The sequence below is a fragment of the Pempheris klunzingeri genome, chromosome 7 (assembly GCF_042242105.1).
Source record: "Pempheris klunzingeri isolate RE-2024b chromosome 7, fPemKlu1.hap1, whole genome shotgun sequence".
Taxonomy (NCBI): Eukaryota; Metazoa; Chordata; class Actinopteri; order Acropomatiformes; family Pempheridae; genus Pempheris; species Pempheris klunzingeri.
In genome coordinates this window covers 1,823,285-1,839,285 of record NC_092018.1, presented here as the reverse complement: position 1 = coordinate 1,839,285, position 16,001 = coordinate 1,823,285, and the positions used below count along the sequence as shown (strand labels likewise).

Genomic DNA, 16,001 nt, shown 5'->3' with positions numbered 1-16,001 from the left:
CTGGTGTGTGTGCTGTTTGTGGTTAAACCAAAAGGATCTTCCAGGTCTCTCTCTGTAGGGATCTTTTCCATGATGCTGTCACACACTTAGAATAACACTCTGAGCCTGTCAGTGGATCAAACAAGCACTTTTAGTTCTTTGTCTTTTTTTGCATAGTTAAAGTTTTTATTTTTGTTGTGGTCAACCGTGGGCATTTATCAAAATACTGCACATTAAGTAAAGTTTTGAGGTACATGTATTTCAGAACTGTGATGCATTATTAAAGATGTATTGATGCAATGCAGCAGCATATAAATAATAAAAATCCAATAATGTAATATACATGTTTAGTCACTACTACTTTTGTACTTGGGTCAAGTTTTGAATGCAGGACTTTTAATTGATTGTGGTTTAGCCATTTTCACTGAAGTCAAAGGTCTGAGGACTTCTTCCACCACACAGTGTGTCCACCAGGTTTGTGTTCCTTTGTAGAGAGTTTACACAAAAGGGGGGATTCCTCTCCAAATTCAGCTCTTATGAAATAACGCTCACCCAAGGGGGAAGTTGGGGAAGAAGGCCAAGAGGAGATTTGCAGGCAAAAGGAGGCCCAGAAAAGCAAAGCACAACTCTTACTTTTCACCTGATTTCTCATCTTGAACGTTTCAGGTATCATCATTTGCTTAGAGACAAGCATTCAGATAACCATTTCTACTTGTTCTTTGCAAGCTAAAATGAAGATGAGGTATCCTCCACACTTATGTTAATGCAACCACAGGTTAGCTCAAGCTGTTTTAAGCTAGTTACTGTGAGGACTTGTGGGGGAAGTGTTATGGGTTCGTGTTTGGGGATGAGGGCCTCCAGGAGGAAATGCCTAAGTCTGCTCCAAATGGCATTCTCTCTCTTAAAAGCAGCTCTACAGCTAAAGGAGTCCCTTTTGAATTGAACTACATTCTTAGTTTGTAGCTTTGTAACCCACTAAGATGTCACGCTAACTTAAGCGCAAAGTCTGTGGGTTGGACAGAGAGTTATCATGGATGACATCATGCTACAGAGGAAGAACATCTGCCTATAAACGTATCATCTCTGTCTTCTAATCCTTCCACATTGAGACACTCCTCCACCACTTCTGAAGTGTTCTTCTCTCATATATCACAAGGCCGGCTGAGTACATCAGTTTCCAAAGGCTGCTGAGATCCTCTTTCAAGCCTCTTCCACAGGCTGTCATGTGCAGTGCCTGTGACTGTCCTAGTTACTCAGGCTTTGCAGTGATGTCAGGGTCCCTAAGCGCTGGATGCAGGGCTGGGGAAAATTCTCCAGTAATTACAGCCCTCGCTCAGCACCACGCTTTAATGTCGTCCCTGACCCCTCTTTCTTCTTGGCCTGCTGGATTTGGGGTTTTCCTACCAACTGTCACTGACGATTGACTGTCCTCGCAGTAAGTCCATCCCCTCTCCACGGCCAAGCGGGAGGGGAGCTAGAGGAAGGATGCTTTAGTATACTGAAAGTGCTGTTAGGTATCATCTGTCTGTCCAACTTATGGATATTTTTCAAACTTGGCCCCATTTTATTGTCTAAATGACAACAAAAGGCTGGCTGCATCACCTCCTGGTACGGCAGTTGCACCGCCCTCAACCATAAGGCTCTACAGAGGGTGGTGAAGACACAGCACAGCACATCACCAGGACGATGCGATGCTGCCATCCATGGAGGACCTCTACACCCAGCGGTGTAGGAAGAAGGCCACCAGTATCACCAAGGACTCTTACCACCCCAGCCACAAACTGTTCTGGCTGCTGCCGTCTGGCCGTTGGTACCGAAGCATCCGAGTCCGCAGCAGCAGGCTTAGAGACAGTTTCATCCCCCAGGCCATAAGACTTTTAAACTGCCCATAATCTGCACCTCTATTTATCTATTTAGCTGTACATTTTATTCTATTTTCTACCAGGAACCAGAGACACAAGAATTTCACTGCCAGTGACAGCTTCATGTAACTGCTGAGCATGTGACAATAAAGTCTTTGATTTGATTTTGATTTGATTTGAAAAGTGTTGGAACTGGTCCAGTAGATCACCTCAGCCAGCAGACACCAAACGGGCTGCAATGGCTGCAACGTGATCCTTTGGGACAACTGCACCTGATCACAGTAGGTCCACTAAAAGAGCTTGTTTGATCCACTGACAGGCTCAGAGTGTTATTCTAAGTGTGTGACAGCATCATGGAAAGGATCCCTACAGAGAGAGACCTGGAAGATCCTTTTGGTTTAACCACAAACAGCACACACACCAGACTACATTCACTAAAACAGGGATTTTAGAGAACAGGACACATTGCTGGTCTACCGCTGTATCAACCAGTCATTTTGAAAATTATCTATTATGATATATGATTATTACTAGTAAAGGATTAAGTTATGCTTTACCCAAATTTAAGATGCTTTCCCCAAATTTTCTCCGTCAGCAGCATCATAAGAGAAACTGTTGTGTGGATACATTAGAACCGCCGTCATCGTTTCAGCCTAATTCTATCTGTTTTTTCAGTCTGGACCGCTGAAGGTATTTTCATCCCTCACTCCATCCCATTGTTTGACGTATCATGGTGGAGTTGCCGCTGTTAGTCACAAACAGACATGTCATTGTCATTGGTTGAAACCAGCCTCCTGTACAGTTAAAGACCTTTTGTGGCGTTCAGGGGTCCCTTATTTGTCCTGGAAGTTGGTATGCTGGGCACAAAGCCCCTTTAAAACAAATCATTCCATCCAGAGCCACTCAGGAGAATAACACACTCAATAGCGTACCACTTCCGTAGCTGGCATAGTCATGGGAGGCAACAAAAAGCCCCAGGGTGGTGATTTAGTGAGAACCTGATTCTGGAGCATATGGCCCCAGTCAGTCGCCCGACCCAGAGCAGGCCAGCAGGCAGACAGGAAGCGTTTGGTGGGATGGCCCTCAGCTGAGGCCTCTATCTTCTCCTCCCCTGTGGAGACATGACACAGTGAAATAGTCGCTTTCTAATGACAGACAAGTAAACAGCTGGTGTCGGGGAGTCTGACAAGATGTTTATAGCTGGAGCCCCTTGGAGATGGATCTCCAGGAGTGGGTTGATCGTGCACCTCCAACTCAACAAGACAGCAGTCAGAAAACGTCTTGTAGTCTGCTCGAGGTTAAGGCAGCAGGGGGGGTGAGTTTGGTTGTTAAGTGCAGGTCTCAGCTTTCTGTTTTTGTAGTGAAAGTTAGTTGTTCTTCTGTGTCTTGTCCACACGTGTTTTAACAGCCTGCTCTTTTCAGCCTCTTGGCCTTTAGCCCGAGCTAATGGATTCTGCCCTGTAAAATATCATCTGGCCTATGCACCCCCCCCACACACACATACACACACACACACACACAACATCTTCCTGCCTTAAGTTTGATCTTTATTACATCTGCATCTTACATCTTGGTGCCAAAGCAGCAGACAAAGCTTGACATCTGCACAAGATGACTCACAGGTAGCTTTTTCTTACTGTGCATCGCATATGATCTGGTTTCATCTTGCAGAAAGTGCATCTGACTGTTTTTATAAGTCTCTCTTTCAAAAGACTCGTGTCATATGATTCACTTTTCAGCCTTAAGTTCACTCCCCCAAGTCTCCGGATGGCTCTGCACTCAACTGGCTGGTTACAGAAAATCGATTTACGCCCGGCCTACAGTTTGTAGTGACCATCAAGCTAACCTTAGCATACAGGGCAGACCGAGGCCGATCAATAGACGGCATCCAGCAGGCGTAAACAGCTTCGGCTCCTCTTCCTCGTCTTGTCTGTCTCAGTTTCTTTTTAGAGATGGCTGCAGCTCTGCGGATACAACAGCTGGGCACCTCCTAATACCATCTTTTTATTCTGTTCCAGTATTTGAACCACTCTGATGTAGACATTTAAAGTTCTCCGACATATTTCTGTTCCTGTATTTTATTTCCTTTGCAGTAGATATTTGATATCGTTCTATGTGTGCTACCAGTTCCAGTGGCATCAGCAGAATATTTTATAGGCTGCTTGTGTTGTTGTCTTATCAGCAGTTTGTGTTTTTTATTGTCTTTGTTCTAGTGTTCATCGTTTGTCTCTATGCAGCTAAGCCTGACTGTGTGACTGTCAGCAGGAGATTCTGGTGATTTCTGATGCCACTGATCCAAAGATGTTTTTTGAAATGAGGCAAAAATAAACTAGATGAGACCGAACAGACTTAACCGCTCCCCGTCCAAGAGAACCGTCACTTTGGTGGTGGTTTAAGGTAGTTTCATCCCTTCATGGTCCGCTGGAGCTCTGCTGTAGCAGGTTGTCTTTTGTCTCATTAGCTGCCCGTTCATCCCTGCAGAGCGACATCAGTCCCCCCCCCACAATCTGATAATGTCCGCCACAGTAACGCTCACTGTTGTCACTTCATACGAGTGAACACTTGGGTTTAGTTTGTTGATGTTTGCTTTGTTTGTCCGACTTTCTGCCGTCTTCTGTTGACACAGGTTTAACCTGCCCTCACAGCAGCACACCTGCTGAGATCTGTTTAAACGCAGTGTTGATGGGCCCTTCAATGAAGGCCTTTGTGTCCACTGGTCACTTCAACGCCCCACACCCACCCGCCCCCTCCTTTTTCTCCTTCCCAATCCAAATCCAGGCTGTTTTTCAGCTGAGCTAAGGTAACCTGTTAGGCAACAAGTGCGCCATTGTTGATGGTTTCTTTCTTTTCCTCAGTCGGTGGACTTTGATGCCCACCGCTCAGTGGCTCAGTGAACCCTACCTAATGGTACTTGGGACTGGCCCATCATCACGCTGCTAGTGTCCATTCACCCAGAGAGGCGCACAGGACAGTGACAACAGCAACTTGCACTCCAGCTACACTCTTTGTCCTTGTCAACACCGACTACTGCCACACCAGAGAGCCCACTTCCCACCAAAACCCACTCCCACGGTGCATTTTCAGCTTCATATCTCAGGCTTGTGGAACCTTGCTGATTTATAAAGCAAATGCTTTAATTTTCTGCAGGATTAAACCCAGTTGAAGATGGGCCAATGCAACTCAAAGCCCCCGTTTCACTGCATGGTACGACTTGGCTCGGCTCGCCTCGCTTGGAACCGTTCTCTTTCGGTTTCCACTGGATAAAGTGGTAGATAGTACCTGATACCTGGTGCTTTAACTTTGCCAAGTGTCTAAGAGAGCTGAGCTGATGCTAAAAGGTGGAGTGAAAACGCTGCAGCCGCCTATTTTAAAAAGCGAAGCCGTCCCATATTTAAACAGCAGCCCACTAAACCGTGCTGCTGTCCAACAGTGACGTACCGAGCATCAACAACACCATCCCTTTGACATCCTCCATTGTTTCTGTGCTTTACTGTCACGTTGAGGATGATGTTATGGCACCTGCAGTGAAAGTATCTGGTGCTAAAAATGAGTCGAGTCGTGCTATGCAGTGAAAATATGATAATAACCTTTTTAAAGATCCGTGATTATCCTCGTCTGATTTTTCTACTTTGACTTTAAAGAGCACATCTGAGGATATTTGCTCTTTTTGTCGGCACTGCTGTGTTTTATCCTCTTGTATGTCCCACGTTCATCAGGCAGCATCCACAGTCCTCCACTGTTGCACCACAGCTGGACCACTCACACATGGATCTTCTCTGTTTGTGGGCAGCTCAACAGAAATTGCAAATGTGTGTGAGGGGGGAAAAAAAACATGTGGGAAGAGAAGAGAGTTTGTAACGGAAACTAAAACAGGCGTCCCCACAGCAGCAATCATCTGAGTTTGAATGCATATGAATATTTCTAACAAAACAAAAACGATGAGTCCAGGTTTAATGGAGCTTGAACAGTTCGAACAGGACAGCGACTAAATGATATTTGCTTCCCTGTTAACAGAATTAGCTGCAAAGTTACTAGACAAGTAAAAGCTACTGAATTATCCTGCTGTTTGGGTAAAGATAAGTCCTCTTGGACAAAACCAGAAAAACACGTCCTGATGGGAGAATTTTAATTGTTGCAAAGACTATTTTTAATGCAAGGGAGAATCAGTTCTCACGTGAGCATTGTGTTATTCATTATTATTCATTATTTAGCAGCTTTTCCATACAGTATTCCTCTGTGTGAACCATTTCACCATTAATATGATATGTAATATATAATATTCATGTGTGAAAAGCACTTTGTAATGTCTTGTCAACATAAATATGTGTCCCCGGTGTCTCTAGAGACCCTCGTACTATATATATATATACCTCATACAATATATGTGTGTGAGAGTCTATAATGTTCTCCTGAAGCAAAGCATGAAGGAAGAGGCTGAAAACGGCGGCAGCAGCCATGTCCGCTTGGAGATAAATGTCTTTTTTGCAACCGTGTAAACAATCCAAAGAGCATAACGTGAGACCTTTTAAAATATGCTGATGCAATGCTCTCCCCCGTCATCTTGTTTTTTTTTTGTTTTGTTTTTCCCAGGAGGCTTCTCAGTGGTGTTTCTGGCTCGAACGCACAGCGGCGTCCGCTGCGCTCTCAAAAGGATGTACGTCAACAACGTCCCGGACCTAAACGTCTACAAGAGGGAGATCACTATCATGGTGAGAGCAGCAGCATCCGAGTGTGGTTGCAACAGATACAGACGTTATCTCTCCTCTCCGCTCAAGTCCTCCTGCTCGTCTTTACTCCTGCAGCTTCATTTTACATACGTTAATTGCATTAGTTCTGATTTTACACATAGATGAAGGACAGGAAGAGGAGAAGACATCCTATTGGCTGTGCTTAATCGTTGTGGAAGTGTTAGATAAGACACACACACACAGTCGTGAATCGAACAACAGCCTATCAGGGTTAAGTATCAGCCCATCGTTGTGCTAATTGTAATTATTTCTAACTAATTCTTGGTTTCAGCTGCGTTTCCACTGACACTGTGCTCATTATCTGAACATTTCCTGGGGACATTGTCAGTTTTCTTTGGTGTTTAATGTAAGAACATTATACCCGTTTCAAACGCGACTCGAGCCCTTCATGAAGACGCAGGCTGTCACAAAGCAAGACGCACATAAATGACTTCATTCCACCATCCTAACCTATCCTGTTTTCCAGCATTTCCAGTCTGGCAAGCGCAGAAAGGTGTTTGTCAATCAACCAGGTGCATTAACACAGTGTCAGCCGACACACAGCCTAATACTTTTGAGCTGTTACACTCACACTTGCAGCTTATAATTCGGCGGTTTCATATCACTGAATGTTAAGTATTCTCGTTTATTCCTTAACCTGTCAGACACGTACGGCTCGGACAACAGCAGATGTCTCGTCGTGAACGTTTGACCTCGATGTGTCAGTGAACGGCTCAGTCTGAACCACACACACACACACACACACACACACACAGAGCTGGGGTTAAACATCGACACAGTTGTGGCCCGATGGGACGCTGCCTTAGGTGTGTCGGTTTCCACAACACACAGCAGGCTCTGCTCTCTCACGCTGGCGTCTAACAACCAACAAACACAAACACTGTTGCTTTAATCCAGCGATTGAATCAACTGAAGAGAGATTAGTGGAGTTGAGAAGAGATCAGCGTGGAGTAAGAACATTAAAGAAGACAAAAGGCTTTCTTAGTTGCCACGCAGTAGCTTCACTGCAAAAACAACACTGGGTGGGCGGATGTCGAAATTCTTTTATATACATAATAAAAATATTCATAATAATTCATATTTTCTTTCAAATGAAAAGGACTCTTTGTGCTCAGAACCTGTCTATGGCAAGCTGAAAGTGCCAAATATGATCTGTTTTCATACTGTATTTGCTAAAAAAGACCTTTTTTTCCTAAAAAGTCGACGCTACACCATTAAAACCCACTAAAAACACCACTGACTGTTTACAGAAACACTGATTTTACTGAAAACGCCGACATAAGTGGTGTTTTTGGCTGGTTTTCAGGGTGTGCATACGTTTTTTTTTTTTCAAAGTTTTTCCCTCTTCACGACTAAATTTGTCTTAGACGATGTAATATTCTTTTCTGTAACTTATCTAACATGATTGATTTTATCTGTCCTCTTTGATGCAGCGTACATTCGTTGTTTCTCATACTGCCACTGACAAAGGCATGAAAAAAACGCTCAAATGCTTTATTTGAAATCGCACATTGAGCTGCAGCGTCCCACTGCACACAAGTCCAAACATGAACTCTTCCTGATTCACTCATCAGGAGCAGCGTCCTTTTTAACAGTTAAATTGTGGAGATGCACAGAACTTGTCGGATGCTTCTTCTGCGTCTTTCTGTGCTCACGACTTCCATCTTTTCATCCCGTGATGTAGAAGGAGCTGTCGGGCCACAAAAACATCGTCGGCTACCTGGACTCCACAATCAATGCGGTGTCAGACAGCGTCTGGGAGGTCCTGATCCTCATGGAGTACTGTAAAGGTACAGCCTCACACACACACACACTCTGAAACCATCATATGACCGCTGTGGTTTCTGTTATAAAATATGTGATTTCTCTCGATTAGTTAAGATTATTTTGGGACAAATAAACCAATTAAAGCAAATTTTTGTTCACAAAAAGTTAGGGATATTCGACTTTCAGGTGAAATTAATGGAAAATGTAAAAAGTGAATGCTACAGTGATATTATATCATGAAAGTAGGGCATTTAAATAGAAGCATGCACTGGTAAATTCTTCATTTTAAACAATTTATTTAAAGAAAATCTACCAACAGTGGTAGGTAAACCACAACAAAACATGTTCAGTGTCTCAATAAATTGGGACGTGGCCAAAGGACGTCCACTCCTCTCCTTTCTGTGACTCTTCCAGTCTCTGTATCACTGTTCCAACCTCCTGATGACACTCTGTGACCCTCTAAGCTCAGTGAACACCTCCGTCTGAGGACTTCCTGTTTGAAGCCTCCAGTGTTGAGGTGCTGCTGATCAACTGTTAGGTGTCGTCTTGGTCTCATGATGTCAGAATGTGAACAGCAGGATGAGGAGGACTGTTTAAATACCAATTCTAACTGAAGCAGGAAATGTATTGGTGGTGGTTCATCCTGAAATTTCACCTGAAAGCTGAATATCCCTAACTTTTTGTGAGGTGTGTGTGTGTGTGTGTGTGTGTGTGTTGTCCTTGTCGTGTATCGTAGTAATGATGGTAAATGATGTTTGGTCTTAATAGCACATTGTCACTTTTTGAAATTACAGCAAGGCCAATTTTTTACTGAGAGTGATAAATACTTTCCACTATCAGAATTTGTCAATCAGGCTTCATAGTTAAGGTTATTTTGCCTAATAAGGATGTACCGCATAGTTTAAAGCTTTGTTGAAATTCAGATTTATTATATAAATGTTGTTCTTTCTGTGTAAACCAATGAGAACGATCTGCATGTGAACTGACCAGGAGCCGCCTGGATCTCAGCGGCGCTCCTCCGCCTGTGTGTTCTCTGGATGTAAACCTTGTTTCTGCACAGTTAGCACGAAGTTTGTTACCAAAACACAGCTAACGTTTTGCTACATGAGCTGAAGATAATTCAACCCTGTGTGAGATTGTGTTCGACACACAACACACACAGCTGTTACCTTTTATCTGCCGGTTTATGACCTTAGGAAGAGTTAACATCACTGCGCTCACTTAGCCGGGTAGCATCTATTAGCATGAGTCAGAAACCCACTGAGTTAGTGTGACAGAACAAGAGGGACTTTTATACAGATCTGACTGTCCAGTAACTTTAAGAGAGACTTAGCAGTTTTCAAGATAGTGTCAGTAAACTATTCACATTTCTTCATTCAAATACCTCCAATAGAAGCTTTGAATTAAATAAAAAAAGACATTCGATGCAGCTCTACAGACTAATAGTTAAACGCTGTGCTGCCTCTGTCCTTTGTGAGGCCTCTCTATTGATCGTGGCAGCTCGCTGGCACCGCTTGGCTTTTTGGAAAGCTATTTTGGGCAGTTTTGCCCTCATTGGACACGTTTACATGCAAACTTTACTCTGGTTACTGAGAACGATCGGATGGCTGGATGAAGCCTGTACTTGGTGACTTATTTAGTTTGCACACATGACTGTCCTTGAAACATGCCGAGCGTACGCTAAAAGCAGAAGATACTGTCACGTACTCACACGGCACATTTCCCTTTTTCTATGTTGGTGGTTTATTGTTACGGTCACACAAAATGTAGCCTTAGCTGACTAACACAGTCAGGTACCTTTTGCTGTGTGTGAATGTAAGCACACAGGAAAATGAGTTTGTAAGGGTCAAAACATCAAAACATGCTGGCTGGTAGTGGTTTCCCAGCCTGAGCCGATGACCTGTGTGTCTCCTGCAGCGGGTCAGGTGGTGAAGCAGATGAACCAGCGGCTGAACGTGGGCTTCAGTGAGGCCGAGGTCCTCCACATCTTCTGTGACACCTGCGAGGCCGTGGCCCGCCTGCACCAATGCAAGACGCCCATCATCCACCGAGACCTCAAGGTGAGGAGGCCGTTTCTTTCCCATTCTCCATTCTCAACACGTCAGGGGGAAAAAAGCTCATCACAGTTTCCCAGAATCCAAGGTGACATCTTCAGGTCACTGGTTTTATTAGACCACAGGCCAAAAATGTAGATACAAGAGAGAAAAAACACCAAATCTTCACCTTGTGGAGGCTGGAGGAAGAGGAGCTTTGGGAATTTCTGCTTGATAAACGATTCGCTGCTGTCAAATAATTTCCCCACTAAACGTTTTGTCCCTCAGGCCCGTGACAAGAATCATCAGTCATCATCACTCCTTAACATTTCCCTTAGGAAAACTCCTAAACCCGACCGGCTGGCTTATTATTTTGAGTGGACCTAAACAGAAACTGTTTATTTCTGGTGGGGGTATGTAGTTGCTACATTCACTCTACTTAACACCCAGTAGGACTGAAAGGAAAAATAATAACTGAACTGAATAATAATAAGAATAACCGTGGAGTGAGTATGAATGGTTAAAGTAAAAAAAGTAAAGTAAAATACTGAAGTTACACAATAACAAATAAACTGATTCAGGGAGCAGCAGCAGAGCAGCAGCTCCTGTGTTCTGTTCTCTAAAATCCCTGTTTTAGTGAATGTAGTCTGGTGTGTGTGCTGTTTGTGGTTAAACCAAAAGGATCTTCCAGGTCTCTCTCTGTAGGGATCCTTTCCATGATGCTGTCACACACTTAGAATAACACTCTGAGCCTGTCAGTGGATCAAACAAGCTCTTTTAGTGGACCTACTGTGATCAGGTGCAGTTGTAGATTGCAGCCCGTTTGGTGGCTGCTGGCTGAGGTGATCTACTGGACCAGTTCCAACAGTTTTTGCACCTACCAGTCAGTTAGACACCAAAATATGTAAAACAAAAATATGACCCAGGTTTAAGATACCAGAGTTCTCCTTTAAGTGATGTGAATCTGCTTGCTCAGCTGAAGAAAGAAAGCTTTGGTTTCGTTCTAACTCCTCTGCTTCCTCTTATGCTCCCCCGCTTCCTTTGCCAGCTTGTTCTCCTGTTTCCTCTCCTTCCTCTTGTCTGATATCCCTGTTTCTTGCTCATCCACTTTGTTTTACTCTTTTTTTTTTCTTCCCCTTTCCTCCACCAGACTTGCTCTGTACAGGCCACGGCAGCTGGCACATCGTGAAATTCCTCCCTAACTTTCAGCTAACGTGATTTTTTAGAATAGATTTTCAAATCAAGGGCGGCAACGAGCCAGATTTACCCACATTTTGCTGATTTGTGGAGGCCGGTGGTAATTTCCCACCCTTGTTGAATTCTCCTCAGTGCCCCATCAGTGGGCCGCTGTACTGAGTCCAGTTGGACAAGCCTCTAAACAGTGCGGCCCCTTCAGCTCCACAGGCCTGTCCTCTGTTCGCTGTCTGCATCTATCTGTTCGGCCTACGCGGCTTACATAACATCGCGGGGACACAAAAGACCACGGAGGCCCAGTCACGCATTGCCAGGGGAAGTGAGAGTGCAAAAAAGGCCCTTAACCCTGAGCTGTCAACAGCACTGAGACACTATGTGTTGCTTTCATCAGCTCAGTCTGAAATCTTTCCCCCCCGATCTCCTCTTAGTCTGCAAATACCTACAAATACTTCATTGGCCTTCTAATTTCAGATATTTACTTTTCACATTGTATCCCTTGCTGCACTTTCAGCCGTGCTCATCCTTTCTGCCTCTTCCTCTTTCTTTGCCACTTGTTTTCCCATCTCTCCATGATTTACTCCACAGCCATTCCTCATACCCGTCTTTGCTCATCTTTTGTTACTTACGGGCTTTGAATCTCTCTGCCGTGGTCCTAAAATAAAAGTATGATGGAGAAACTGAGGCCTGAAACCCCCAAAAAGAAACACATCTGATAAGATAGAAATGAGAAACACATCTGTTTTCAGACTGATGTGTTATTGAAAGGACACGGGCCATAATGAGACTCTTGTGGCAGCATTACTGTAATGAGGGCTTGTCTCACTGCTCCATCTCTGTGTATTTAAGCAGGTTTGTGTGTGGGTGTGGGATTTGCGAGTTCTTACAAGCGACTTTATCCACTAATTGTTGTTCGTGCGCATTATGATGTAATTGGGGATGAGCTTCGGCTTGTTTGTTTGTTCGTCTGTCAGCCGCAAACCACTGCAGAGTCACAGTTGATGTGATTTTTATTTATTTATTTATTTTTAATCGAACGTTGCGTCTCAGTCGCGACCACGTGCGATCAGATTTTGCTGAATTACTTAGGATGCAGATGATCTACATTCGTCACATGCTTCACAATGAGGTCGGTCCTATTCACAGAGCATCTGCTGGAAGCAAAATATGAATTAAGTTGTACAAGTACTTTAACACATAAATGGGTGTGGTGACGTGTTGTATACATCGACTGTATATAAGGAATGGACGTAGCCACCGTGATGTCACCCGTCGGTTTCTTTTCATCCTGATTTTAGAGCCAGAAGTGATGCATGAGTTTTTTTTCCACACACTTCTGATTGGTTATGTTTAGGCATGACCCACCTCTGATTGGTTAGACCCCCAGGTAGCCCCGCCCTAAAGCAACACTGTGTTCAAGTCAGCCAGCCAACAAATAAATGACTTTCAACTGCATCCGTCTCTGCATTTGTACTTTATTTGTTGTACTTTTTTGTTTTGTTTTTTCCATTAAAAAAAAAACCTCTTTCTGTTCCTTTTTACCAGGTTGAAAACATCCTGCTAAACGACCAGGGACATTACGTGCTCTGTGACTTCGGCAGTGCCACGCACAAGGTGTTGATGCCACATAAAGACGGAGTGACGGCCGTGGAGGACGAGATTAAGAAGTAAGCTTTTCCAGCAATTAAAGATACGCTCCACATGTCACTCGATACAGTCGAGTTATGGAGCCACCTTCCCAACTGAGTCTGTTCTAATCAGAGAGCAATTAAAAAAAAAAAAACACTCAAATCAAACTTTATTTTCTAATTTTTTAAAGGCAGTTAGTGTTAAAAGTAGAAAAATAAATGGGATCTCGTAGCCTTTGTGGCGTCTCTGCACATCTCACTTTTCCTTCTCCTCCTTCTAGCACCCATACAAACATCCCACTGTGACACAAGTCAAGCTAAAAAGGGAACAACATGATTGTCTCAAACCAGAGCCACTGCCTTTTAATTGGTCTAATTTCTCTCATCTTTGTGGTTTTTTAGATGCACAAAAGGAACTTGTAGTGTCTGATGTAGCTATTGGGTCTCAAAAATGGCTTTTTAAGTGGTAGATGTATTTGAGGGAAAGCTGTTAACATAACGTCTTGTGATGTAGGACATGGCAGGCCAGCAAACCAACCTGCAGTGATCACTCTGAACTCCACGTCGCTATGAGGCCGTTAGAATACTCCCAGCTAAACCACATGTGGCCAGATTGCTCTCAAATATGACGTTAGGTCTGTTTATTTGTGTGAGCTTGCAAGTCACTCTGGGAGCAGGTCAGAATAACTCTGTTACCTAAACACAGAGAAGTTCTAGCATACAGTCACAAATATACACTGCTACTTCTGCAGCCAGTCACCGTGGATGATCCGTTGCAGATGACGGCGAATGGGGGAGGTGGCTCTGTAGTAACTACTTGCATAGTGTCAAATCACAACAGTCTGCTGGCCCGTTAACTTTCCTGCATTTGTAGCTGCAATAAAGTGCAATGTGTGGTCGTTATCAGCAGTATATGACCGTGTGTAAACGCTCCTTCTTGATTCTGGTCAAGCAGAAACCATCAGTCCTCTGAACTGTGGTGACTCACGCAGTCTTTGCATGTTCATAACTCAGCTGGGTTGATTCCAAACATAACCAGCTGCTTTGATTATTATCAGATTGACTCTGAATAGAAAACAAAACAAAAAAAAAAGAGCGTTGGGCTCTCTGTTACGCTGAAAGGTGGACGCGGCAATCTTTGCTGGCAGATTCTGGTTAATGTTTTTTCTGTGCATCAGTTAACTGAAGCGCCAATGTGTGAACAATGGGAACTGTGCTCAGCAGGCGAAGATACTCCATTACATGTAAATGTCCCGCTGTAGGCCATATTTGTACATATCCTGGTGTCTGAGTGACTGGTAGGTAGTAAAAGTGTTGGAACTGGTCCAGTAGATCACCTCAGCCAGCAGCCACCAAACGGGCTGCAATGGCTGCAACGTGATCCTTTGGGACAACTGCACCTGATCACAGTAGGTCCACTAAAAGAGCTTGTTTGATCCACTGACAGGCTCAGAGTGTTATTCTAAGTGTGTGACAGCATCATGGAAAGGATCCCTACAGAGAGAGACCTGGAAGATCCTTTTGGTTTAACCACAAACAGCACACACACCAGACTACATTCACTAAAACAGGGATTTTAGAGAACAGAACATTGGAGTTGCTAGTTTTTAGTTGCTGGCATTTTTATGTTTTAAGGGTCAGATCAGATCTGAACTAACATGTTAAAACACCAAAGTTGCACAATAACACAAACAAACTAACCAAGCAAAGTAGCAGCTGACCAGCAACTCCTGTTATCTGCGTGGTAAAATTATTGTTTTTGTCAGTGGAGTCTGGTGTCTTCCAGAAAGTGGCTGTTTGTGGTTAAACCAAAAGGATCTTCCAGGTCTGTCTCTGTAGGGATCCTTTCCATAATGCTGTCACACACTTTAATCTTTGGTCAGGTGCAGTTGTCCCAAAGGATCACGTTGCAGCCAATGCAGCTCGTTTCATGGCTGCCAGCTGAGCTGATCTACTGGACCAGTTCCAACACTTTTACTACCTACCAGAACACAAAATATGTAAAAAAAAATAAAAAAAATAAAGAATACGTCACACGTTGAAGACCTGCTGTAGCAAAGCTACTGAAGTAGTCACAAAATATACTTCATGTTCATGTCCAAACTGCTGCTGTTAATGGCTGCACCGAAGTGGCCAAACACATCACTTATTGTTTATACTTATAAATATATATTTTGGCTGTTAAATCGTCATGTTTTATACGTTTATCATGTGTTTTGCATGTAAAATAAGCGACTATAGCTGCCAAAGAAAACAATCCACTACTTTCCCGTAAGATGTGGTGAAGCAGAAGTAGAAAGTAACACAACATGTGGAGCAAGTATCTCTAAACTGGTATAAAGTGCAGTGGTTGAGTAAATGCACAGATTCCTCCTTCCACCTTTTGTGCTCAATCATTCGAACATTGACCCGCCGCTGACTGTTTCCTGTTTTATCCCTCAGGTACACGACCCTTTCATATCGCTCGCCGGAGATGATTAACTTGTACGCAGGGAAAGCCATCACCACTAAGGCTGATATATGGGTAAGGTCCTGCTTTGTATGTGTGTGCAGTATCAGTGTGAGTGTGTGTTATGCACCCTGCAGGGCTGGTTTGTCCTGGCAGTGTCCGGGGCGTCGCTCTGCCCTGACAGGTTCCTCCTCCCTCCCCTTCTCTCCCTGTATCTCTCTGCCGGCTCACCCCGCGGCTGTTTGCCTCCACCAGCTCTCCAACAGTGTTTTTCCCTCATAAAACATTAAGCAACATCATTGAGTACAAAGCCAGGACTCCGCCTGGTCCTACTCCTCCCTCCC

At 43.9% G+C, this 16,001-nt stretch overlaps 1 protein-coding gene across 1 annotated transcript in view; it reads left to right on the top strand.

The window, feature by feature from the left end:
* The window catches only part of bmp2k (BMP2 inducible kinase), a 51,430-nt gene that overhangs the window by 14,222 nt on the left and 21,207 nt on the right, over window positions 1-16,001 (top strand). Inside the window, exons 2-6 of the mRNA XM_070833900.1 lie at window positions 6,432-6,550; window positions 8,274-8,379; window positions 10,274-10,416; window positions 13,126-13,247; window positions 15,651-15,732. Coding sequence (XP_070690001.1) covers window positions 6,432-6,550; window positions 8,274-8,379; window positions 10,274-10,416; window positions 13,126-13,247; window positions 15,651-15,732 — 572 coding nt within the window. The remainder of the gene's footprint in view (window positions 1-6,431; window positions 6,551-8,273; window positions 8,380-10,273; window positions 10,417-13,125; window positions 13,248-15,650; window positions 15,733-16,001) is intronic.